Raw genomic sequence first — 27,553 nt, 5'->3', positions numbered from 1 at the left:
AAAGGAAGATTCAAGGTCAAATTTGTGAATCGCATTATTTTTTTAAATTGTTTATCTTGTATTTTAAATTCATGATTTGGTTATAAGAATTCCTGAAGGAAGTATATTTCAAGGAAAAAGTAAAAAAGCTACTTTTTTTAACTAAGTCATAGCATGTTTCGATTGGAATTTTCAAATTTCTAGCTAACAACTTGTCAAGCTGAACATTTCGCCAGAGGTAGAATTAGGAACAAACCCATAAGAAAGTTATGAACAAATAATTCATAGCTGGATCAATGCACTTTGAAAATCAAGTTATGTTTTGTAAAGTATAGCTGCAAATGATAAATCCATATTTTTACACAGTCGATAAATAAGTTTGGAACTTTGAAACCAAAAAATTTGAACCTAATAATTGAATACTAAGCCTAGTCATACAAAATCTGAAAACCCCAGGACGAAGCATAGAAAATTAAGGCTCACTTACCCTAACTTGACGTTCTTAATCAAGATTGTTTAAATCAACTTTTACTCAATTCTTTCATTTTCATTACACATATACTAGTGTACTTTCAGGGGTTCTGAATTAACTTTTTATAAAAATCTTAAATTTAATTTGTGTTCTCAAATCTACTTTAGTCTAACGCTAAGTTCCTTGAACAAATAAAGTGATTCAAGCCTTTTGTATAGTTTGCGGCAGCTATTTATACATAAGGCTATGATCATTTAGTATCCGGGCACTTTATTTCGGTGATAGCTACGTTATTAGAGCTCGGATATGCAAATCTTTAGCAGCGTTGTGTTGGTTATGAAAAGGACTATCTTGCCTATTTTTGCCAGATTTTTAAGTTAATGTGTGATTGAGATATTTACGATGCAAAAAGACATGGTAAAAATAATTTTGCACAAATTTGCGCCTTTTGCGCATTTTTCGCCTCGAAAATCCTTCATTGTCGACTTGAAAACTCATAAACTGTTGATTTTTTTCTGATTCTTTTTTGGACCGAATGGTTAAGAAGTATAAGAAGTCACTCTAGAATCCACACAAAGTTCAAATCAAGCATTGGAATGGAACCCTTGATCTTAAATATGGTAGAAAGTCTATGGTTATTGGGGATAACTGAATACAGACCCCTTAAATAATTCAATTAATCCATTTCCGTCAGTCAAAAAGTGTTTTCCTGACTAGTAGACACCAAGTAAATAACTAATAGTGAACAGTTCCTTAGATTGCAATGTGTGCAACCGGTTTTTTTTAAGCAATGCGACAGATGTGTCCTGATGGACGAAGAAATTTATGTTAAAACCGGATTTAAGAGATCAAATTTCTCGAGATGCCTACTCAAGAAAAAGTTCCAACCAGATTCCAATTGCTTTTTCCAGGCGAGTTTGAGTAAAATATCATGATTTTGCAAAGGTTTTACTTCTGTGGTAAAAATAATAGATCAATACATGACTGACACAAGTGTGCAAAGATAAAAAAGAGATTTTATGAAAAAGTAAGATTATTTCTTGAAATCATTGATAAATAGGGTAACGGACCTATTTTGGACCGCTTTGGGAAGTGGCTATGCTATTTTCTGAAATAAAAAAGTATATGTTACAATTTTTGACTGCTTTATCCGTTCATTACGAAGATCAAGGCTTTTTCTATCGAAACATATCGTCGTTTGTTGCAATGTAACAAGATTTAAGCCTAAAAACTCGTTTCTTTGATCATTGCTCTGGTCGGTATTTTGGACCACCAGGTTTCTATTTTGGACCACCCTCTGGACCTATTTTGGACCACCCTTAGCCTGAATCAGTTTTTTTTCTAAATTTCGCTATACTTACGCAGCGATTGATGCGCAATTATAACAATAATTCAGTTGATCTTTACCCTTCGTATTCTTGTAATCAAGATTTGTTTGTTCACGTTAATTTATTCCTGAACTCACTTTTTTAAATTTCTCCCCAGCCTCTATTTAGGTACACTTGTTTGTTTAATAGATCCTACTACAACCTGTTCTGTTCAATTTTCAATAACTTCTAATGCTTTTAAACAGTAGTTTTTGATAAGAATAGATTAAAAACAGAAAAATTCCTCAGTTAATATAGTATGTTTCAAATGTATTGAAAATTCCGACAGCACACTGCAATCTCGACGAAATTTGCTCTGCAGTGTTTAATTACTGACCGGTTGACTTATCTTTAGGGTCAATTTTTAGAACGCAAATCTCCTTGAGGCAATTCAATGATAAGTCTGACATCATCAACTCCGCAACATCAATTGATGCATTTTGACTTCCAAAACCTCAGTGGATTTGGTTTGGCTTCAGTTCTGTAGAATACATAAATAAATATAAAAAAAAAGAATAAAATATACGAGAATTATGCGATCTTTTAAATCATTTAAAACCCAGATTAATTTTTGCTTGAAAATTCACAAAAATTGAGTTTTAAAATAACTTTTGTTCTACGAAAAAAAAATATCGTTGGAGTAAATTCTTAAACAGTTTTTTTTTCAGAAATTGCATAACCTAAGGGGCTGAAAAACTTAATTTTTAGTACTTTTTCGCTTGTAATTTTTACACATTTAATTTTTTTTTTAAGTTTTGAATCATGTTAAGACTTTTTCATAGCTATGTATGGTTGAATATATTTTTGTTAAAATTGTTCTTCTATGAACCGAGATATTTCAACTGTTAGAAATATTAAAATCTGTTACATATTTGCGATTTGTTGTCGTTCTTTTCTCAACCCCTACTTTAGACTGGGTTTATATTTCGTCTTATACATAACCTAACCTAGTGAAGCTGCATTACATGTAGGTTCACTATAACCAAATTTTTTTTCTCGAAAATAAACCCTGTATGGTTGAAACTTTTTGACCAAACGGTTAATAATTTTTCATGCAGCATAAGAAATAATGACTTAATAAAAAATGGTGCCTGTTTTTAAGCTTCTTGCTGTAGCTTTTGACAACTTCTTATCAAATAGTTGCCATTAATTTAACGTAGTTTAAAACATAGTGCACGAAAAGTAAGTTAAAACAATGATTGGCTTGGTTTTATGCCGATTGAAGTGAACCCCGTCTGAAGGCGGGTTTGGGCTTTAGCGAGTTGATTAAATAAAATAATGTCAAAATTCCAAATTTTATGTATATCAAACAATTGAAATAGTGTGCATTATACTTTTCATATCGTTGTACAACGTTTTATTACGTTCATGAACTTTTAAAAGCAAGTTCAATACTCAGGTTATGTTGGGTGGTCCAAAATAAGTCCCTAAGGAATTATGTAGGACCTATTTTCGACATGGGTCAAATTGCTATCAAAACAAGTTTTTTTGGTTCTTCGGGCTTGCAAACTAGTTTTCAAGTGTTTTATCATAGCTGTGAACATGTTTGTAGTTGTTAAATTTATCACAGCTAGGCAGAAAACTTCTTAGAAGTTGACTCTGATAATGACACGTCCTCCTGAAATGGGCATGATTTGGCCCAACCGTTAAAAATCAAAACTTTGTTTTCAATTTTCTCTCTCTTATCAGTTTATTTAAATGGAATCTTAGATATGATTAGAACCATAAGAAGTAGCTTTTCCTATATTTGATCAAAATTTTCATAATTTTCATGATTTAAGAGAGAAAATTGGAAAAAAGCTGCAGGGTGGTCCAAAATAGGTACCTGGTCCAAAATAAGTCCGTTACCCTATTTTTTTTTATATTTTTATATTAAATGTCATATTAACACCTTCATTTACTCCATAGAAAGTTTTTCGATCAAATGAATAGTTTTCAAAATACAAGCGTTTGTAACTGCCCAGATACTAAATGATCATAGCCTTATAACTTTCAAAGCCTTTAAAGGCGAAAGTCACAAAAATTACCTCTTGCTGGTCAATGTTTATGAATCGTATTTGAGAGTTTACGACTCGCGTGAAAATCAGTGATGCAAATTTTTTCTCAGAGAAATCTTATTTTTATTTTTTTTTTTTTTTTTGGTTCGGTTAAATTAGTTTTAACATCTTTGTCATTCGCGACTTATGTCAACGATGCAGTCGGCGGAAAGTCATAGAAAAACTATCCGGTACAACTGTGATCGATTACTCTTGGGCTCGAACTCACGAACATCGGCTCAGGAAGCAACTGACTTGCCAACTGAGTGGAGAAATCTTATCAAAATAATTAAAGCACATTTTTACAAACATGTTTACAAAGTTTCACGAATGATGAACGGCTGGGAATAGTTTCCTCCACTAATAGGTTAGGGAAAACCGTTTCAAAGCTCATAAAAAATTATCAATTTCGAGAAATTGAGTTTTATTTTCCCTTTCAAGTTTTGCTGAGATCAGTTCAAAATTTTTGATACTATTCAGAAATCAGGCTTTTATTATTGTAATTTTGAAGGAACTTCCAATGAACTTCGGGTTTGGAATTCACAAATAAATCCCACCCCGGAACAGCTTTTTGTTTTGATTGTTCTGCCCAAATCAGCATTTTAATTGGGTGCATATGGTTCTTTAAACTTTTAAATCATGTTTCAGTCTTGTAATTCACGGATTCTTCAATTTAAAAACACGCTTCAATTTGCACTTTGATTGATTTATTTTCAATACAAGAATAAACACATATTTAAATTAAATAAATTATCAACTAATCAGGTGATTTGGTGACGTATTCGTTTCCAGGAGCAACATTCTTTGTTTCACCCACTAAACACAAATTCTTCCCGGCACCTGCCTTTAAGATCAATCAACTGCCCTGGTGGACAGCGCTGGGTTCTTACACGAAACCATCCTTCTGCAGGAGCCGTTTGTCCAGGATTTACGAAAACAACCACCAGTAGCGAGCTGATCAGAAGCAATATCGATAGCAGCTTCATATTCGCGAATGGTTTTATTGCCCTGAAGGTCGCTGGAGTACTGAACTTTGACGTCTCGCAACTGTCTCTCGATGCACTGATTCAGATTAACGTGCCCGCAAGTTCATATAAGATACAGCTGCGTCACAAACCGGAATGAACTGTCGTCAGAATACGACTAGGTATCGAAAGAAATATATTTGATCAATGATAGCACATAGCCTTAATGCTCGCGAAATAGTTGATTACTGTGAACTTCCATGACTCAAGTGTCTTTTTTTGATACACTTAAGGCTTTGGAACACTGGTCCTTGAAGGTATCACTTTAATATAAGTAATATCAAAAATCTTTTTTTTTTCTGATAATCCTTTACACGATCACACTCTGAAGAAGAATGAACAAAAACGGCTTGCAGATCTCAATATATATATTTCGACATAGCATGTACACTCAAGTCAAAAATGTTTTGACGAGCTCGTTAGAATTAATTTGCAAATAAATTACTAGGAATTTAAAAGAGTTCACGGAACGCGAAACTAATATTGTAAGTTACGGCTAGTATGTTGATAAAACGTTGGATGAATTCATTTTTTTAGCAGGTACACGTGATGGCTCACTATCAAATACCTATCAAAGAAATATTATTATTTCACGCATTTGGAATCACTTCTAAGATTATTTTGATGTAAGAAAGATTGTTATAACTGCTTTCTTCTACAGAGTGTTCAATAAGTTGAATAAAAATTGAAATCACAATCATTTGGAATCAATAGGTCAGAATGTTTTTGTATTCGACTAAAAAGGCAATTTGATAATAAGAAATGAGATCATTAGATTTGATTTTTTTTTACTTTAATCATTATAACGAGCTTCAGAAGTTCCTCTAGTTCATCATCCTCTGTAATGGACGTTTAGGCCTTCATACGAATGATAACGATTATATGGAGCGAAAATAGGTTTCGCGTATTTTTTATTCTCGACATATCGAATCAACCTATGAGAATCAAGTTTGGAGTGTTAGGGACCGTTGATTTGAGCCAATTTTATTTTAAACCTGAATGTTTGTGATATATAAAATAAACGCTATATGCAAAAGTTCACAAAAGCATCAAATTTCTCAAATGATCGAGAGCTTACATTTATTTGGCTAGGATAGGTTGCCTTACTTTGGACCCTTCAACCATGCTCCGTCCCTGAAATTTTTACCCTTCACAGTCCCCGGCATGTCAATTTGACATTTCTGACCATGGTTGGTCATCTCCACTCAAACAACAAAGTACCGGAAGAAATCAACACTGTTTTCAGTTCGGTTCCAGAGTGTAATCCTCCTTCACTGACTGTGCTCCATCCACTCGTTATCCGAGTTTTCACTAGCTGTAAATAAGTGTCTCGGCCAGCGATGCCATATTAAAATCAGTATTTTCCAGCCTGAAAAAATCGGTATTCGGAATAAAAATTTCAAAAATCAGTATAAATACCGATTTTCTTCGAAGCTTTTAAAAAAAATATTAAAAGAATATTGAAAAAAAACTACTATTTTCAAAAGTGTAATGATTTAGCAATTATAACAATTAATTATACAGTTTGGTTGTTTAGTTCATGCAATATGTACAGAGAACGAACGACTCTGCATGGTTAAATTTCTCTTTAAAAACATACATTTTATTTTACCCAACACAATTCGTTAGAATGTTGAAACGTCAGAAAACTGCTGAAACTACAGTTTTCATAATCAACCTATCTAAAATTTGTTCATTGAAATTATATGTGGAATTTGTTAAAGGATTCGACTTTTTTTTTGTTTCCACCTCTCTTATTTAGCAACTGTTATCAATCTTCAAATCAATCATTAGTCAGGCTTTTGGCAAAGTCTGATTTGCGATAATAATTTTTATTAAGGAGACAGTCCTCTGCAGCCATATTGTGTTATTCACTTGAAACACCATTATGACTTATTATGTTTATGCTATTGAATTCTTAACACTGAATGCTATTTATCAGGCTTATCTTAGTTGCTGTCTACTAATCTGAAGCTTGCTCGCTCATAACTCGCCAAATATTTTTTCTGTTTGGTCAAATTTGTCAAAAATCGGTGTGAAATCGGTATGTTTCGCCAAAAATCGGTATTAGGTATACATATACCTTTTCTTCGTCGAAAATTTCCTCAAAAATCGGTATAAATGCCAGAAATCGGTATGTGTGGCATCGCCGTCTCGGACGGCAAGTGTGAAAGCTTTCGCATCTGAGTGAGAGAAAGAGAATTCTTAGCCAAGAGCGCCCTATTGTTTCAGTCACCTCAGACCTCAGTGTTAATGAAGAAAAACATTATTAAGACTAAAGACCTCCCCTCCTTTCCCCTTCCAACGTACAAAAAATAACAACAATTAATACCCCGCTGTCAGCGCTGCCATATTAACATCTTTACATTTATTAAAAAAAAAGGTTAAGACCGATAACTAAATGTACACTTAAACGAAAAAGATCACCCGTGAAAAATATAAGAAAAGTCTGTAGTTTTTTTTTTAATTTTTTTTACTGTTGATATGATACCTTTCCTGTTCTCTCAATTTTTAAACAATCAAAATTAATTAATTATCTCAAAAGTGTTTTGAAATCCGGAAGCTACTTTCAACTGTGTTATTATTTCTCATAATTGACGAACTTTACCTGAATCTGATTTTTGTCTTTTTCCAAATGAAATGTTCAATCGATATGGTTTCGTTTTTCTATTTCAAAACGCTTTTCATGACTTTGAAAGGTGAAATCTGTATTAATCTTAACTAAATCCTTAAAATCTGTTTCCCGTGCGGACAGAATCTGTACCAAAAAACTATGATCTGTACTTTTTAGGATAAATCTGTACTTGTGGCTACCACATCACTGCTGTTTGCTGTTTTGGATTTTTCTTCTTGCCAACATAATTGTCAAGGGTTTACTTCGGAGCAGAGCTGCCTGGTGGTTTCGTTATAAAATCAGGACAACGCGAAGAAAAAAAACATGATTTTCAAGACACCAGTAGATGGCGGAAATAAACTGCAGCATTTCTTAGATTGCATGAACGAAGGCGAAACAATGGGGCTGTAAACGCCCTTATTTATGCAACAGAAGAGATCGAAGAGATAAGAAGTAAGCTGTTCAAATATCATCTGAGCTGGAGACTACCAGCAGTTTAAGAGGTTAAACTGTTTTATTACAAATTATCAATTATAATTAAGATTTTTTTACGAAAATCAGGACAATTAGGCTGGAACAAATATCAATTTCTTCTTTTGTCTCCCCCCCCCCCCCCCCTTCGAAATTTCCAAAATCCCGAAGGGGGTAATAAATAAAGTTTGAAGTATTTTAAGTAAATTACAAATAAAAATTCAAATATCCGACAGATAACAAGACCAAGAACCAAATTTTGGAAGATGGAAGTTAATTCACATTTTGTAATTTTAATTATATTAAATTTTTCGATAAAAAAAAAACTTTATTTATGGGTTTTATGCCATAATATAGTATGCAATTTGGTTGCATTCAAGTTTTCGTGCAATTTATTACAATTTATTTGTTTTTCGCATTATTTTTTATTGTTTCCCCCCCCTCGCGATGTTCCAACTCCGAGTGACAAAAGAAGGATTTGAAATTTGTTCCGGCCTTACAGAGTTTTAGAAAAATCAGGTCGGCTTCCCGAAAATCAGAACAAATCCTGAAAAATCATCACACCTCTGGCAACTAAAATATTGGAATTTTTTTCTGAGCTTAAACATAAACAAGCTCCGAGAAAAATGAAAGTCCGTATGTGTCGAGGAATATTTAAAGAAGGTAGTGTCGAGGCAGCCCTGCTTTAGTATTAGTACATACTGCGACGTCACAATCACGAAAAATCTGTTAATTTACTAGAAAATTTGTCTTTTTCGTTGATAATTTGAAGAATTTGCTGGAGATGTTCCACTTTTAAAACCTGTTATTCCAGAAGGATTGTTCTTCATGATCGGTATGAAAAAGTTGGATTTTCGAGTAATTTTTGTATGAAATAGACTATCGAAGTTAGAAAAAATGGTGGATTTTCCCTACTCAAATTTGCAAAACTTTAAAATTAGTTCAAAGTCTTCCATGAAAATTTAAATATTCCTTGCGTATGTGTTAGCTTTTCTTATCCTTATTGGTCAGTACCCAGTGATGTCAACTGTTTTTAAAAAATGTTGGAATTTAGAAAAAAAATGTCTGGAAAAGTCTGGATTGGCGGACTTTGTAATATTGCAGTGTCGGAAATAATACTCATTACTTGATCATACATTCTGTACACCAAGGCCATGCGAACGGGGGGACGTTTTAGGGGTTTAACCTTACCATGAAGATTTATCCAAGAAAAAAATCACCTCAAGAAATGTACAAATGTAGTAAAATGCCATTTCTTTTTGACAAAAGTGGTTTAAAAAGTAGTCAGAAAATTGGCTCACCTCCGGCGCGCCGCGGTGGTATTTAGTAGCTCTAGAATAAGGACACTCCAATCTACGACACTTTACACCGTCCAGGAACTGAAACTAATTTTTAATTATCAATTTATTTTTCAAGTTTAAGAAATCTTTTGTAATAAAACTCAAATCTTGAATCTTGATACACAAAAACTCTGCCTCGTCTTGAATTTTTAATTTTTTCCAAGTGTATCTAATTAAGTTCTTTTTTCATTACTTTATTAATAATCACTTTGATAGTAAAAAAAATCTTTTATATCTATACAATTTTCATGCTGCTATGATATATTTTTCTAGGAAACAAATTTGAGCCTCAATTTTATTTTGTGTTTCATGTTCTTCTCAATGCTAAACTCCACATTCAAAAAGGTTTTGATAAATTACACAAGGCCATGAATTCTTATTTCTATGATGTGAGAATTGAAAAGCTAATTTAGTTTAACTTTGGTGCCTATAACTTTTGAAAATAGGTCAAAATTATTCAAGAAAATTCTGTACTTTTCTGACATAATTTAAAATATTAAAAAAATTTAAAAAAATATATAGATTTGTATCAACTTTCTCCAAGATCGCAATTGATTTTGACTATTTCATAAAAAAAAGTTTTCTATTTGATTTCTTTTTTATACAGTTGAATAATAGATTTTTTTCAACGAATTTTTGACGAAGTGTTAATTGAATTTAAATATTTATAAAAGCAAATATTTATTAATTTCTCTGATTTCAACAAATTTCATGAAATTGAATTAAAAAAGAATTATAACTTTTTTCAATAATGTCAGAAATATTTGCCTTTCCAAATTGAAAAACTGCAGAATTTAAGTTTTTAAGATTATTTAACATCATCATCATTATCATCAAAATGTTATTTTTAGTTGAAGAATAGAGTAATAAACGAATTCAATATGAAAAGTTTTTTTTTCTAGTAGTTAGTTTTGTTTGTTCATCAGTTATTGATGATTTATTTCACCCAAAACTGATTCATTTTTAAAACTTATAAACTCCATATCACCAAGATATGATAGAGGTGATAGAAAAAATCTGATAAAAGATTCGAGTCTGGTTGTCAAAATCTACCAAATCAATCACAAAAACATATAGGCATCGTGAGTTATCAATTGAATTCCATGATCTGGGATGGTATAACTATTTTATAAAAAAAATTCTTTCTTAAATGTCAAATCTTATCTTTTTTTATCCTCATATTATATTTAAATCTATGAAGAATTTTATCATCGCTAGTTATAATCAAATAATAGAAATTGAGAAGAATTGAAAGGATATTGAAAATAAGCGAGAATCAAATGTTCATTTTCATTTTCTTGAAATGTTCTTACTAAAAGAACATAATTTTTACCGATAAGGCTGATAAATTAAATTTATATTTTATTTTCAAAACAATCTACCGAGTTTTATAGCCAAACTAATGAAAAAAATTAGAAATATTACAAAAAGTTTGCCTTTATTTTTCAACTTTGAGTTTTTGTATTCTGAAATCATAGACTTCTTGGAAAACCATGAATCTTAATTTATAATAAGAAAACTTAGTTTATTGCTTTTGTCTGTTCTCAATATCACAAGTTATTATTGTGATTTTTAATAAAAAATGGATTTTATCTCGAATTTTGGCCCCTGACACTCTTGAAATATTTTTTTTCATTTTATAAAATATAATTCATATGATTCATATAATCGTTGTGTTTGAATAAATTCAAATCGTGATTAATTTTGCATTTTGCAATTTAAAATGTCACAAATTTTTTGTTATTCACTTCTTCAATTGAAAATGAAGAAAAGAAAGTAAAGTAATTTATATAAATGATAATTATGAATTATTTCCTTAAAAATAATAATCATGTTTAATTCCCATTTATTTTAAAATTTGGATTTGGTTTTCTTTCAAATGTTATGTTATATTTTATGTATTCTATTCTATGCGCTGATTCTTACGCCCAAAGTTTTAAATTCTGGTTTAATTTGAAATTTTAATTCACATTCGTTTTCTGGTTTTTTTAAATATTGGCTTAAAATTTTTAGTTCCGAATATAAATAATCATTTTAAATAATTTGTTAATAACTAACCGAAAATAACATTGTTTTAAAATATTGATTCTGATTTATTTTGAATCGTATTAGTAAAGTTTATTATTTTTTCGAATTGGTGTGATGTTCATGAGTTATAAAAAGTGTTTTAGAAATCAATTTCCTTATTCATTGTCCATTTTTTGGTATTTTTTTTTATTATTTCTAGCTAAATTTGAAATTTAAACCCCACCCCCCCATGGGCGGGTCCTCGGCACGGGCCTGCTGTACACTATCAATGCCTGAAACCATTGGCAGTACTACGTTTTATGCTTAACTTCCTGATTAATAACCATCTTCGTAACATTCCTAACTTTCCATTATAAATTCGAATCATCTCCTGCTATTTTCCAACAAAAATGATGTATTTTGAGTGTTTTGTCAAAAAATTCATGTCGAAAATCAAAAGTCTGGAAATGTCTGGAAGAAATGACAACAGTCTAGAAGACTGGAAACCTGAAAAAATGTCTGATCAAAGTCCGAAAAGTCTGGAAGATCCAAACAAAATCTGGAAGGTTGACATCACTGCCAGTACTTATTTTTTGTTCAGTTTATATTTACTCAGTTTTGCTCAAAATTCCGTCGAAACAAGAAACGTTTCGCGAGCGCGTTCTACGAACTCTAATCTCGACAAATAGTATACAGTACAACATTTTAAAAGTGAAAATGTATCGCTTCCACTGTTTACCATATCCTAAAATCCCCAGCAACTATTCGCAAGCAAGGTAGTGGCAGAACAGCGAACATTATGGACGCAAGAGGACTTCGTTCTCTTTCTCGTGCCTTCAACAACAAGGATTCACCAAGCCAACGGGATGTCGCCATTTGTGTACATTTGCAAGACATTGAACAAATTTGGAATCAAGTGCTGAAAGAAGACAAAAGCTTCAGAATACACTGAGGATCAGATATCGACTCTTAAATCTCAATACCGCTGGATGGTTAAAAATTATTCCAGAAAATGTTTTGTTTTGGACGACGAAAGTTACTTCCCTGTTTCAAAGACGCACATTCCCGGACAAATCTGCCTCTGTGTCGTCGAATCGAAGATTTTTGCGTAACGTTGAGTTTATTGGTGTACAAAAATAATTGGAGCCAAGAACTGCAAACAACTACTGGTAGAATCAAGAGATGTATTCAAAAAACTGACATGAAGACCGTACAACGCTCCTGTTCCGACATCAAATGGAAGCTTCGTCGAACAACCGATTATGGACCGTTTCCACTAATTTTTTGTTAACAATGGAAAGTATACCTTTTATTCCAATGAATTAAGTCTTCTTCAAGTACACTTGTCTTTTTTCACAACTTGAAAAAGAAATTCCAAAATTGGCACCCGTTAGCCCGGATTTGTGCGACCTGGATACGTGTTGAAAATATTCTGACAACTTCAGTTTAAACCTTTGAAATTCCTTTTCACTGTAAATACTTCGTTAAACTTTATCGTATGAACGGGATCTTAAAAAAAATTGATTAATTGATTTGCGTTCATAGTAATCTCTGACGGATTTCGAGATGTTAAGGGAGTTCGTTTGTGATTTGTTTTTATTTCGATATTGTTCAGTTTGGATGCCTTTATAATGTATCATGGAAAAGAAAACAGTCCTCAAGATAATTTGATTTCGGTAGTTTTTTTTACTATTTGCCATACTTACCTACAGTTTATTTTTTCAAATCGAAGATGTTCTTCACACTTTTTATTGAATTTCCAAATAATGTGATAGGTACTAGAATTTGAAAAGAACTGCAGACCTTTTCAATATTAAACTAAACTGTGGCTTGTAAAGTGGAGTCGATCAATCTTTTTGTTAGTAGAAGACAATTATTTGTCTGTAAACAAGGAGAAAGTGAAATCTTCGGCTCATAATACCTGCTTAAAAAGTCTATCTACCACCAGGCTAATTATTTCTTATCTCGAGCACTCAAAACGGGCAACACGTGTTTCCGACATCACCCACGTCGATGCACGTCCCGGATGGAAAGCAGACAACGTCTCTTCTTACAAAGTCCAGTATATCCTGATAGGTGATTCCGTATAGTCCCAGTATGAAATCCAATAGGTTGCACGAAAAATTGTAAGGCTCTGGTATGATTCCCTGGAAATGGAATAGTTCTAATTGAATGATTTTTTTTGGGAACAGTTTCAAGTATTTTCAATGCAAAAGCACTCACCATTTATACGAAAACAAAGCGATGGATGAGTATACCATTAAATCAATTTATGATTATGAGATTATTAATAAATGAGTGAAACCACACAAACGAGAAAAAAAAAACAAACACAAAAATTCCAGAAACTCTTGTAAGTTTATTGTCTTAACATGTTATTATGTGATTTAATAAATCAACATCCTCTACTGGTCAGGGATGTTTCCAACATTTCCCTCAGAAGACATCAGTGATGCTGAAGAGGTTGTTATTTCGCTAAATCGGATAACCACGTTCTTGTTCGGTGTCAATGAATGGCTTCAATATTTCATTACCAATTTCATAAATTATCACAACTGTGCACTGAAACATCACCAAAGCGTGCATATTCAGGGAAAATTATCATCCACCATTTTATAAACACCCCCTGGATAGACAGATAGAATGAGAGGCAGATAGATAGAATGGACCCCGTCCAGCTTTCTCAATGGCAATCAGCCTCGGAACAAATTCAAGTTTAATTAAAACGGACAGCATATGTTTCCGATGTCGTCGGGCTCGATGCAGCCGGAACTGTGGCAAACCAGCGAGTACTTGACCGATCTGGCCGCTTGGTTCAGACCATCCTGGCCATCGTCCTGTCCGGTTCCATCCGAGCCCGGGGCCATGTCGCACGTCAACTTCACTTGGCTCGGGTCGTCAACGGTACAGCTGCAGTTGTCGCCGGTTTCGCTGGCCTTTTTCAACAGGGCCTTTGATTTCGGTGCCAGCAGAGGTGCCGCGAATGTGGTTGATTTGTGTGAATTGTCCGTGGTCTGCGTTTCTGGTTTGTTGCGCGAGAACGCTACTTCCGGTGATGAAAGCTGAATTAAATGGGAACAAATGTGTGATGATCAGATGTAAGTGCAAAATGCGTTAATTCAATTGCCTCTCGTTTATTTTTGTTGAATTAAAATGAGACATTTTTATTCGTCATAGCAACGCTCTTATCAGGTTCGCACAATCTTGTTAACACCACATTATGCATGCAGATTGAATGTTTGTAGGGCTAAGTGGGGTATTTATGAACAAATTTTTCACATTTGGATCATTTACAGCCAATCGTCTAGTTCTAATTATAAATGTTTTAAAGCAGCCAACGATGAATGTTTCATCGCTGCTCATAGAAGACTTTCTATGACGTCCCATTTGCGTTTTCGTTAAATTGAGAAAACAGAAATTTTGAAAAGACAAACACCGTCTTAGCCGATTTAGGTTTTACAGACTGAATAAATAACGTGGACAACTTAAGATTAACATGGGATGGGAATTTTGAAAAGACATACACCGTCTTAGCCGATTTAGGCTTTACAGATTGAATAAATTACGTGGACAACTTAAGATAAACATGGGATGAGAATCGAACCCATGCCATCAGTGGACAAGCGATTATCGTTTTACCACGCTAACCACTTGACCAGCGAGACCGTACAGTATATACGTATTTTCAAGAGGTTTTCGTCGAGACAATCAACAACAATGTGCTGTATAGCAGCGGCCTAAAGAATACTGCCACTGGGATACTGGTCCATGTCGTACGAGGCGACTTATCCAGTACTCCCCAGACACGTTTATCTCATATTTCTGTCTATTGGAAATCAATGAGGTTGTATCTGGGAGCGGGAGAAAATAGGTCAAGGTCAATTATAACATGCAGATTTCAGAATTGTTTTCCGTTCGGAATTGTGTAAGCCAATGTTTTGAAACTGAATCGGGTTTGAATTCTTGCTGATATTTTTGAACTTTTTGATCAATTTTCTCGCGGGGAGGATATGCCAATAGTGCGTATTGCCAAACATGCAGTGGCACAAGCTGTATTCTTCCATATTTATTTTCTTGTTTTGCCAATTTGGAAAATGATTTGTTATTTATTATCTTTGCTTTTCTTCTTGCTCTTTCAATAAAATCTCTACACATGTGATTATTAAATGTAAATCTCTTTTATGTACACATCGCTTACATCAGGAGTTTCTTTTTTTTTCTGTTAAGATTGCATTATTTGAAATCTTATAAAAAAAAATGATCTACCTACATAAATTACATCAGTAATGTTTGTGACATCAAATAAATTCGTCATATTTTTCCTTGTATTAACACAAGTGTTCAGAACCTTCTATCTTCAGTTTGGCAACACCCTCCTGTGGAAGTAAATGGTCTTTCATAAATAGATATTTATTTAAAAAAAATCAGACCTGGTACTTCAATCATGCAAGCCGTACAAATGTCGTTTACAGGGAACAAATGTTCAAAAATATGTTATTGGCTTAGGTAGTCAAAAGGCTTTCAAATTTCTCGTTGTATTTATCTAGTTTGAAGTCAAACTAATATCGCATGTCGACATTTATTCCTGTTTCACCAAATATGTTTAACTTCTCTTGTACTGACACATGTGACAAGTTCACTTTAGCTTTCAAATGGTTAAATGAATGGTTTAGAATAGGGTTACCATATCCTGCAATGCCAAAAAGAGTACATTGAGAATTTTTTCAAAATTTTCAAAAAACCATGATCTTTTAGGTCATTTTTTGCAAGATATATGACTTAATTGACAATTGCTCAGTATTTTATTCAAAGTCATCGATTTTATACTGAGGAAGCACACCAAAGTTATTAAAAAAAACTGCATTTTAAAAAGAGTTTTTAGAGGCGTATTTTTTCACTCTTCAAAACATTATTGCTGATTCGATCGCTTTTGATTTGTGCCCTATGCTTTTAAGTATGTTGTTCTTATGCATATTGCCTACTGTTCAGGAGTTCATTGCATACTCAAAGGCGCTAGTTTCGAACGAAAAATCCAGATTGAAATCGTGAATGTACTCGTTATTCCTTCCATAGGAAGCCATCCTTTGAAACATTTAACAAAAGAAGCAAAACTGAAGTGTTGTGCAACGAATGCATAAAAAGTTGTATTTTTTTGTAATTTTATGAATACAATCTTCATGTATCGAAAGAAATAAGTTTATTTATATGAGAAAATTTAATTTATTTTCTTTCGCCAAAAAAAGAGTATATTTGGTAAAATTTTACTAAAAAAAAGAGTACGCTCATTTTTGGATCGAAAAAGAGTACATGTACTCTTAAAAGAGTACGTATGTATGGTATCCCTAGTTTGCAAGAGTTGAATCTCCTCTCATTTCATTTTCTAATGTTTCGTTATCATACGCCAGTCCTGGTTCTGGAATTTACTTCACTAGTTTCGTGCAATCGCATGTGCTTTCGTAAATATCGCTTAAATTGAAAATAATTGTCAAAACTAAATACTTGTTACTGTAAGATAGACAAAGGGCTTTAAAATCACTTCTCATGTTCAGTTTATAAATATATCGCATGGTAATAAAAAAGCCTTGCTGTCACATCGGATTGCTATGTATCAAAATTCATCTACTTTTGCACTCTTCAAAGCTGCTTTTTAAATTTCACTTTAAAGAAACTCATAGTATTTATCTGACCAGAGTACTAACTGGTTTGTAAAAAACAAGCTTTGTATAATAAATCTACAGTTGGTTTATCTATGATTCCGAGGTAGTAAGTACTACCTATATTTTCCTTCAACCTAGTGTGTGATTGCCCATTTTTGTTAGACTACATTTCATTTGTATGTCTGAGTTTAAGTAAGAAAGTTATAAAGAACAAAATCATTTCAAATGTAATTTTAAGAAGCGCAAATGCTTGAAATCCCTATGTGGATAGGCTAAATTCCAATTTGAATCAGATCTTTTATATGCCTTCACTGTAGCATCTTGGTCAGAGCATTCTCTGATCAGTGTAAAATCAAATCTTCTCAAGAATTTAAACTAAAGTAACATTTTGTCACTCTTTACCCCATATCAGCTTTAACGCTTAAAAATCCCTATGTGGATAGGTTTTATGCCATATTTTGTCAAGAATTCTCATGTGGATAGGCTACATGTCATGTTTAATACATCGAATTTATTTTCATTTCCTTTTTATAGGTTTCCAGATTTATCAGGTATATGATGAAATCTGCAAAAAATGCTAGGCACAATTTTCCCGTTTGTTTGGAAAACGTGCCGCTTTTAAGCCTAACCCTTTTCTGGTACCTGAAGATTAACATGGGATGGGAATCGAACCCATGCCATCAGTGGACAGGCGATTATCGTTTTACCACGCTAACCACTCGATCAGCGAGACCGTACAGTGTATACGTATTTTCAAGAGGTTTTAGTCGAGGCAATCAACACTTAAATACGTGACGAACAAATACTTGTTTGTCATTGGTTGAGCAGACGAACGAGACGAACTTGCTTTTATTAAAGCAAGTTCACTGGTGTTGGGAAAAAGTGGTAGAAATTTTGAAATTTGAAGAATTTACCATGTACAAATGTTTTTAGATCTTTTGGCGTTGTATTTTTTAACAGCACTGGTTCCATTTCAGCCGTATGGGATTGAAATATTGCTAGTTTTGCATCACAGCATGCGAAGCTACAAAACTTGTTGTTAAAAACTTGAAGGCCACAGATCTTGAAAATGTTTTTGCATGGCAAAATTTTCAAAATGTGCTAAAAATGAAAAAATTTCTACCACCTTTTCCCAACACCAGTGAACTTGCTCTTATACGGTAGGTATCTAGCAAGAATGATAGCAAATCAGTCCCATTCCATGGCCAACTGTAAATGCAAAAAAAACAGTCTGTTAGAGATACAATTCTGCCACGTCAGTTTTGTTGAGCAGTTGAAAATGTCCGGAATTGTTAGAATTCTACGGGAGTTCTGGAGAAAGTTCCGATGATGAAAACAATTCCGTAACCATTCCTTCACCACTTGTCCCTTCTTTCCAAAGGTATGTATGTATACAAACTGGTTAAAATAATGTAAATACATAAATTTCGTTTCTTTCTAAAGTGACGTAAACTAAAGCAATTTGGCGTTACCCGACACCTTATTCGTTCCTATCAACATTACTCAATTCTCAACTGAGTTTTAGCCATCTTTCAACACTGCTGGTCTGGTTGCAGAGGGAACATGAAGATGATTTTCTCACTTGAAGCCCGCCCGATTCAAACTGACTTCAGACAACATTTTCAAGATCTTTATACATACTATTCAGTTGGAATTGCGATTCACATCATTGTAAACGACTTAATTTATCATTTCTGATACGATTTCATATTTGCTGGGATTCTTTTTTTTTTTATTGCTTACTGCCGCGAGAATCATTTTCACCAGAGATTTTTTGCGATCGGGGTCGATCCCACTTGTAGTTTTCTGGCACAGAAGATGTTTCTTCAACGAAAATTCCTCTGAATACACCGTCTTCAGCTGGTTTTTTGTGAACAATGAACATTCCATCAGTGAGTCTTCATTCTTCATCGTGGATCGAATCTCAATAATGAAACTGTAAACTTTCTTTGGTAAACACAACTCGCCGTAACTAACTCAAGTATGGCAGTTTTTTAAAACGTATTGTGAAACAGTGAATTTAGATTTCAATAGTCGAGAACTTCGGTACTTTTTGCCGATTTGACGGCATTGCAAAAGTCAACGTAGGTAATTGATGAATGTTTCCACTGTTGCACTACCAGCCGCCATGAAAGTGTGTCCGCTTTCGGAATAATTTAGCTCAAGTTTCACTATCTGAAAAGTTCTTGAGTTAATCAAGAGAATTAGATGGAGAAACATGTCCCAATTTTTGTTCTGGGCTGAACATTTATCCAGTCATAATGTGAGACAATTTGCATTTCTGAATTTGCTTATGACGCTGTGAAAGCACGAAAGGACGTCATTAGCAGATCGTCCTGCGATAGATTCGTTCCAAAGGCAAGCAATTGACAGCAGATTGACTTCAAACCGTCAAGTTGAGGAAGCTGGATTACCTGTAAATGAATTACACTAACATTTTATGTACAGCTATCGAGAGAAGAAATTAATTAATTACCTTCTAATAATCAACAGCAAAAACAGTATGGTTGGGTTCAACGACTTCGCCATCCTTCCTGTATGCTGCCCTGGATTGCTCTGCGTATCGTAGTTGCGTATCTTGTTTTTCGCAGATTAAACAAGAAATCTCATCGGTTGAAACTGCATGAGCAGAACCTTTATCGTGCTGTTAGGCCATTATACTGGACTCGCATTGCTCATACCACTGACCGTAACATTGTTTGTACTTCGGAAATTTTCCAACATTCCCTTTTCCTGATTTGAGGGTACACAAAAAGTTGTGTTTTTAAATAGCATCCTGCTTGATGAAGCGATTCATTCTCCGCCTCTGAGCAGGAACTTGCTGGACCCGTTTTTGAATCCTTCGAAAGCTTCTCGAAGCACCTGTTTTTGCAGCTAACCAATTTCACTAAATGGTTCATACGGCGCGCCGTGTCTTGGCAGCCTGTTCTGCTAAATGTTCTCTTCCGACGAGTTGAATTCTCAACTTGCTATTTCGTTAGGTCCTTTAACATGAGAGCCCGTGATGTTCAATCTTGTACCTCTGTTGAATGTTAGTTACGAATATAACATTTACATTATTTCAACCAGTTTGTATACATAGGGTAAATGATCTTGAGCGGAACTAGTCAAAATCTGATCTTGAGCGGAACCATTTACTTTTCCGAAGATCTTGGCAATGATTGTTTATGAATCTTATCAAATTGTTGAAAAAACACTTTTTCAAGATCTTTTCATACAAGCATTGACATTTTTGCTTAAATTTATTAACTGAAATAATAATATTAGAAGATTTAAAAACATACCCATTTCTGCTGCAATTTCCATCAATCTACGCTGACTTTGAACGTCAATTTATGTCATCCTTGACCGTTGAAAACTGATGCTCAATGAATAAAATGGTAGAAAAACTCATAAAAAAGCATTATTCGGGTTTTTGTTACAAGTTTTCCATCAAAATATCAAATAATGGCGTAGTTTTTAAAAGTAAAATATGATCTTGAGTGGAACCATCTTTGATCTTGAGCGGAACTACTAGCTTCCGAAATATACCGCTAGGTGCGCTGCCTTATACCTTATGTCTCACACGCGTTTTTTTACCCCTGAATGTATGCAGCACCTTTGTATTTTCTCATAACATCAGCTTTAGGGACAGAAACAATGTAAAATTAAGCTCGAATAGAACAAAAACTAATTAATTGGTGTAACAGCGTACCAAAATAGGCACACAAAAAGTTTAATTTCTTGGGGTACAAGAATTGTGTTTTTGATTATTTCTTTCAGAGTGACATCAGGAAGAAGGAGGAAGGCTTTCATACATATTTTTTGGCATAATTCGAGAACTAATGAAGCCAATAAAGTTAAGTCATTATTTCAGAATAAGAATCGATCTACATTGCCATTACTATTCGTACTTTAAGAAGTAGCTTTCTTTTAAAGAGGTTGTTTTAGATGTTCACATTCCAATTGAAAACGATATACTATCTTATAAACAAAAATTCAAATTGTTTTACACACATTCCTTCAGTTTTACAAAGTGTAGCAAAGCACACCGGGTTAGCTATTTTATAATACTCCACGATTCAATTGGTGGCATGGTATTGAAAACCTATCCGATTCCCTTGTGTTTGACTTTACACTTGAGCTTGAACTAGAAATCGGTTTGAGAAATACTTGTTTTATCAGTTGATCTAAATAATTAATGTTTCCATAAATTTTTAATATAAATAAATATTAACGTGATTCATAAGAAACTGAAATTTATTATAAACTTTATTCTATGAATGAGTTGCTTAGAGCAAAGTTTCCGTAATCACAGAAAAGTCTGTTATTTCACAGAATTTTGATGAAACTTTTCAACACCACTCTTATGATTTGTCTTGGTACATCTTTGTACCGGAGATTGTGGGTTCAAGTCCTGCCGGTGAGCCGTTGTATCTTTTTCGAAAATTTTATGATATTTACGGCTTGTGTTCTTTCATTCTTTGATACCTCATGTTTCTCTAATACTTTCCATCACCTTCGAAAATTAGGAAACTTTTATCACAGCATCTGTGTCACAGAACACGAGATTTTGTAATATTTAATCTCGTGTTCTGTGACACAGATGCTGTGATAAAAGTTTTAAGAGTTCACAGAATTTTAGAATTCTGAATAGATTTCCATAATTGTATTTTTTTTGGTCAATATAAAATTAAGGTTTCTTACTTTGAATTAGAAAAGTATGAACAGATTTTCAACGTTAACTGATTTTTCCCAACTAAAATATAAAAGAAAAATTATGAAAAGATTTTCAACGTAAACTGATTTTTCCCAACTAAAATATAAAATTGACCCCATTTATCATGAATTTCCAATAAAATTAAAGGAAGAAATAATAAAAACAGATTTTTGATTTAGAGCAATGCACATTTGCGTTTTGCAAAATCTGTAATTAAAGGCATTTTCTTTTGTATTACTCACTTTGTCGTTACCTTCAAAAGTTTTTCAGGGCAATATGACCCTAAACACGCACATTCCAAAAATCAATCAAATTAACGAATTTAACTTGTGAGATAAAAAAAACTAAAATTTGAGTTTAGAGAATCGATTCTTTCAAAATAGGATACAGTGAATCAAAGTGAAAATTTGACTTTTTTTAAGCAAGAAATAAATATGAACAGATATTTTGAGAACAACTTTGGAAACGCTAAGTTTCTTTTTTTACGTAAAAACATTAATTTTTGAACTTAAAATCTTCAAAGATGAAATTTAATTGAAGTTTTCACAGTTACACATGTATTGGGAATAAGAGCTTTTAAAGATGTTGACAGAAGAAAATGGTTCCGCTCAAGATCATATTTTAGTTCCGCTCAAGATCGGCGTGGTTCCGCTCAAGATCAGAATTCTTACTTCAGTAAAACAGCTCTAGAGTTATTAGGATTTACTCTAAAATATTCTAAAAATCATCATTAGAAAGTAGAAACCAAGATCTATCCGCTGAACTGAAAAAAATTTTGGTCGGATATAACCCAAACCCATACCGCTTGATCAACTGTTTCGAGTTGCGTCGAATTGAGCCAATTAGTTCCGCTCAAGATCATTTACCCTACATACCTTTGGAAAGAAGGGACAAGTGGTGAAGGAATGGTTACGGAATTGTTTTCATCATCGGAACTTTCTCCAGAACTCCCGTAGAATTCTAACAATTCCGGACATTTTCAACTGCTCAACTAAACTGACGTGGCAGAATTGTATCTCTAACAGACTGTTTTTTTTTTTTGCATTTACAGTTGGCCATGGAATGGGACTGATTTGCTATCATTCTTGCTAGATACCTACCGTATAAGAGCAAGTTCACTGGTGTTGGTAAAAAGTGGTAGAAATTTTGTCACTTTTAGCACATTTAACAATACGTTTTGTAGTTTCGCATGCTGTGATGCAAAACTAGCAATATTTCAATCCCATACGGCTGAAATAGAAACAGTGCTGTTAAAAAATACAACTCCATTTTGGTAGGTAAATGCTAGGGGGTAATTATGAACACCGATTTTAAGCTTGGTAAATGGTTTTTAAAATGTAACATTATTTACATGTTACATTTACATGCATGGTGATTTTTCACTTAAAAATTGTGTTCATAATCACCCTGAGACTTCAAATGGCCGTTCTTAAGCAGCCGAAATGTTAGTTGGGTGTTCGCAGTACTTGTGGCAAGAAAAAGGCAATTATGAAAGAAAGATTGTTTAATACGCGAGCAAGGTCTACTCAGGCTAAAACACAAAAACCAGAAATCATTGTGAATTTGTTAAAAAACAATTTAAAAAACTCTGGGAAACAGAGAAATTTCACTTAAAGGTTGAATTCTTCAACCGTTTTTGCTGACATTTAAGTCAACAAGTGGAATTTCACGCATCGATTTCATTCTTCCATTCCGCACCCAGTAATGGCTGCTCCCCTAAGCTTCTAAAGCCAGAAACTGCAAAATTCTCGTCCCATTTTGTGGGACTTTATTGAATATTAAGTGTTTTTCGATGGTCACACTACACTGTATAGCACACTCCACCTGCCCATTTTGAGTCTCTAGATATTTTCCCCTTCCTTAAAAACCGTTTTCTCCTTCCTCAACGACACTCGAGTGCGAGTAAGAAGAGAACATTTTAAGATCATAAACTGAGGATAATGTTGTCGGACGTGCCGACGATGGGAAAATGACTTTTCCGATAGCAACATTGACGACTGCGCGAGGACCAGGCAGGACACCGGCAGCGATTTTTAAAAGTGCGTCTCTTAGCGGACGAGTGACGTAAATTTGTATATTTTTCTCAATGAGCAAATTATTAACAAAAAATAAACAAATAGATACAATTTTCATTTGGAAATTTGAGAAAAAATTGAAAAATATTCTTAAGAGTTTTGAAATGCTCATTCAATTTTATTCAAGGTTTATTGCTCTTCAGGGACAAAGGGATGGGAAACTCAGTTTTCAACACCCCAGAAACAACCTAAGTGACAGGATAACGACTTGACACCACTTAAAGGCCGTTTAAGATTTTGTTCACGAATTGCAAAAGCCTTGCTGAGCTGAACGCAAAATGTAGCAAGGGATTAGTAGCAGAGATGTATTTTAGCGAAGCAGAAAAGCCAGTTCGAATGCTATTAGTGTTATGCCCAGGAATGATTATGAGGCAAAACGATGGACAAGTAAAGGTAGTGAAAATGAGTGTATAATGCGAGGTCAAATGGTTTTTCTTCGACGCATTTGATTGTGAAGTAAAACAAATCTAAACGTATAAAATGTAGTAAAACTTTATCAAATCCAAAAAAAAGTTGTACTTCACCGTAAACGAATTAATCGAGGTACCATGTGTTCAGTAATGAATTTCGCAAAAGCGTGGTTGAGCAATAATAGAAATGTTGAGCAAATCGATGATAGCGGAAATAAATGTGATTAATGATTACAATTTATTAAACAAAGTACGCCTCAGGCTTTACAGCTTGCCAAATGTGCCCTATAAACATCCTAACAGTTTCAATGAAACTCATCAAACATCTTTCTTTCAAACGTATGCACCAAACAACAATATCGTTTTCATCATCTTACATAGTACATGTTGAGGGTAAAATCGGCAGGTGTTATGCTAATGTGGCCATCAATTCGTTCTTCCAGGGCTTTGTCGAGGTGGTATTTCAAGAACGCTTCACGATCTGAAAAAAGGAATAATGTTCAATTATATTTTCCCATGTATACAGTATATTGAAAGAAAATGCAAAGAATGAACATTTTTCAATTATGATCAACTTTCCGTAGTTATAACACATAAGAAAAAAATATTGTAGGTTTGTTGCAATAATATTCTTTTATGCATTATGCATAAAAGAATATTTTTTCTCAGGTGTTTCTGCTTGTATCTTTAGGAGTCCAAGGTGTTTTTTGGTCAAAAACTCGAGTTTTTTGTCTGCTACTTCAACCAGAAAAGTACATGTTCGGTTGAATGTATTTTTAGAAATGTACTGTACTTCTACAACTTAAATATTTGCAAAGAACTAACGCTTCTTCCGTGAAAATTGATGAACATTCGATAAAACATGCCGTATCCATTGTTTGAAAAATTTCACAAAATGTAACTTGAAGATCTTTTTTCATCACTTTAATATGTTCCTTACATGGGGAAATTATGAAAAAAAATATTTGTTCCAATGTATCAATCGTTCGAGCGTAAAATGAACTTCATAATGCCATATTTTCAAAGCAATGGAAAACTCTCAACTTTTCCAGAATTTTTTTTCTAAAATGTTGATTATGGGTACAATTGATCCCCTAGAGTTGGGTACAATTGATCCCCCTTCCAAATGGCATATTCTTCTTCTGAATTGATCGTTATGATTGCTGATTACGAAATTACTAATATTTATCCAAAAACTAATATCTATCAAACAATTGTCTGAAGAAAAGAGCAAAAATAATGAACTTTCTCTTAATTATAAAAAATAGCGCCTTTAAGTATGCAAGGTTATTAGCGTTGAGACAAAGTTATAGAATTTTCTTCTTATGTCTGCAGTAAATTGTGAAAAGAGAACAAACATGACCAAAATAGTGAATTAACATTCTATCTTGGGGATTTGTTTGATTTTTATATAAGGATTAGGGCTTCCTGAATAAAAGATCAAGTCTCCTTCATTAGGGGATCAAGTCTCCCCTAACTTCAGGAAAATCGCAATTTTTTTTACTCCCATTAAAATGCTTCTAGTTCATCAACGGGTTAAAGTATCGTTCTAATTTTTGGAGCATAGAAACTTGAAGTTACAAGCTGTCAGAAAATGTCAAAGACGGCGAGTTGCTAAATTTTTCCAAAAAGATATGGAGAAAATAAGAAAAGGGGATCAAGTATCCTCACTCTCCCCTACTGTGAGTAAAAGGTGGAAAAGTATGCAAACACTGTCAAAAATGTCCCCAAAGCTCAAAGGAGTGAAGCACATGATCAGCAACTACAGTTAAGGGTCATCAGGAAAGTCAAGTCTCATACTAGCATTTTAAATTTTCAATAAGCGAAAAACTAGGTGTAGATCGCTGAAATGTTCAAAAAAAATTCTCCGATGAGCTGAAAGTGTTGCCTAGTAATGAGTCATTCAAACCTAACCTCAAACAATAGTTTTTTGCTAGTTCCACAGCTCGTAAGCTCTATAGCCAGTACCGAGGCTATGGGACAGATAATTTTTGAGGAACGACAAAACTGTGAAATACCTTAATTTTAACAAATTCCATCGATTGATTGTCTGCTGGTGGCAAGGTCCCGAGTATATTCAAGTATGTGTGTGCTGGTTATTTTGTAAAAAAATATAATAATTTGCCAAAATTCCGTTCCTGTGGAAAAAAAACAACAATTTTCAAAACCAAAATTTTGGTTTTCGCTGTTTTTGAAAAACTAAAAAGAGTAATCTTGTATGTACCCTTCGCAACCTACGATCGATACTAACCGATTTTAATTCAAGTTCCATCTCATGATGGTTTCACTTCATTATTGTCAGATTTAACCAGCAGAAATTCCATTAAAACGCTCATAAAAGTGGCTCCAAAATAATCAAATTTGTTAATTCCGAAACAGCTGTATCCACTAAATTACCTTCAGTTTCTTTTAAAAGAGAAGTATTGGACCGAAAAATAGCAGAAATTGAAGGAGGGAATGTAGCCACCTAGAACAGATTAGACGAAATATAAGTTTTAAAAACTGATCAATATCATGACTGAAAAAAGTGTACGCCGGCCGAAGGGAGGTACCAATAATAAAGTAGAATTTTTTCTTACAAAAAAACAATAAATATTCTTTTTTTAAATTTGTTTCATGGATTATTATAAGTTACCTTCATTTCCTTCATAGAAAGTATTTAGATCAAACGAATGGTTTTTGAGATACACGCATTCGTAACTGTCCCATTTCTAAAAGAACTAAGCTTTAATGCTCGGTTATTAATAATAACCTTATCATAAGTACAATTTCCGATTGCCTTAATCAGCATATTCAAAAGAAGTTTCTAATCACTAGTTTCAAATTAAACTAAGCTTTCTTGACCTTACCAATAAAGGCAATATGGGCTTCGTCTCTAGGGTGGTCCGGAAAAATATGCATTTTTCTTTTTGGAGCATCATTCGTTTATTAGTTGTTATTGACTGATTTTACTTTAAAATGATTATTTTAGATTTTTGGATATCTTAAAACCTGTAAGAGAGCACTTTCCGAAACGCTAACACTGCTGCAAAAAAGCGATCATAAACGCGAAGAGGAAAAGTTGGGAAGAGCTGGCAGGATGTTTTTCTTCACAGACCCCATTGAAGGAAATGTGGAGTAACTATCGAAAAGTACAAGGTAAGAAGAGGAGTCACCAAATTACCTCGATCCGCTATGAACGTGAAACGGCTTGAGGGTCCTCAAGCCATATGCGAGTTATTGGGAGACGCTTTTAAAAAAGTTTCGAGTGAAAGCGCGTATAGCGAACGTTTCCTCAATCACCAGCGACAGGTCGAATCCAATGTATTGCTAATTCCGAGAGATTCAGGCCAGTACAACCAAACGTTTAGCACACTGCAAAAAATCCACACCTAGGATGTATGTTTCCTAACACATAAGGT

The 27,553-nt window shown here is 33.6% G+C and overlaps 1 protein-coding gene across 2 annotated transcripts in view; it reads right to left on the bottom strand.

Annotated features, from left to right (window-relative positions):
- The window catches only part of LOC129754472 (uncharacterized), a 53,672-nt gene that overhangs the window by 9,701 nt on the left and 16,418 nt on the right, over positions 1-27,553 (bottom strand). Inside the window, exons 2-3 of one of the 2 annotated variants that reach the window (XR_008739031.1) lie at positions 24,530-24,633; positions 13,018-13,458 (exon numbers count right to left, since the gene is read on the bottom strand). Coding sequence is in view for 1 of the 2 variants with exons in the window: in XM_055750570.1 (XP_055606545.1) it covers positions 14,032-14,373; positions 24,530-24,633 (446 nt within the window). In the remaining variant the exon portion in view is untranslated. Of the gene's footprint in view, positions 1-13,017; positions 13,459-13,650; positions 14,374-24,529; positions 24,634-27,553 lie in introns of those variants that run through there. The other variant, XM_055750570.1, reaches the window with a different exon arrangement.

This window comes from Uranotaenia lowii, chromosome 3 (assembly GCF_029784155.1).
Source record: "Uranotaenia lowii strain MFRU-FL chromosome 3, ASM2978415v1, whole genome shotgun sequence".
Lineage (NCBI taxonomy): Eukaryota > Metazoa > Arthropoda > Insecta > Diptera > Culicidae > Uranotaenia > Uranotaenia lowii.
The sequence above is the reverse complement of the archived record's forward strand: the minus strand, read 5'-3'. Positions and strand labels throughout refer to the sequence as shown.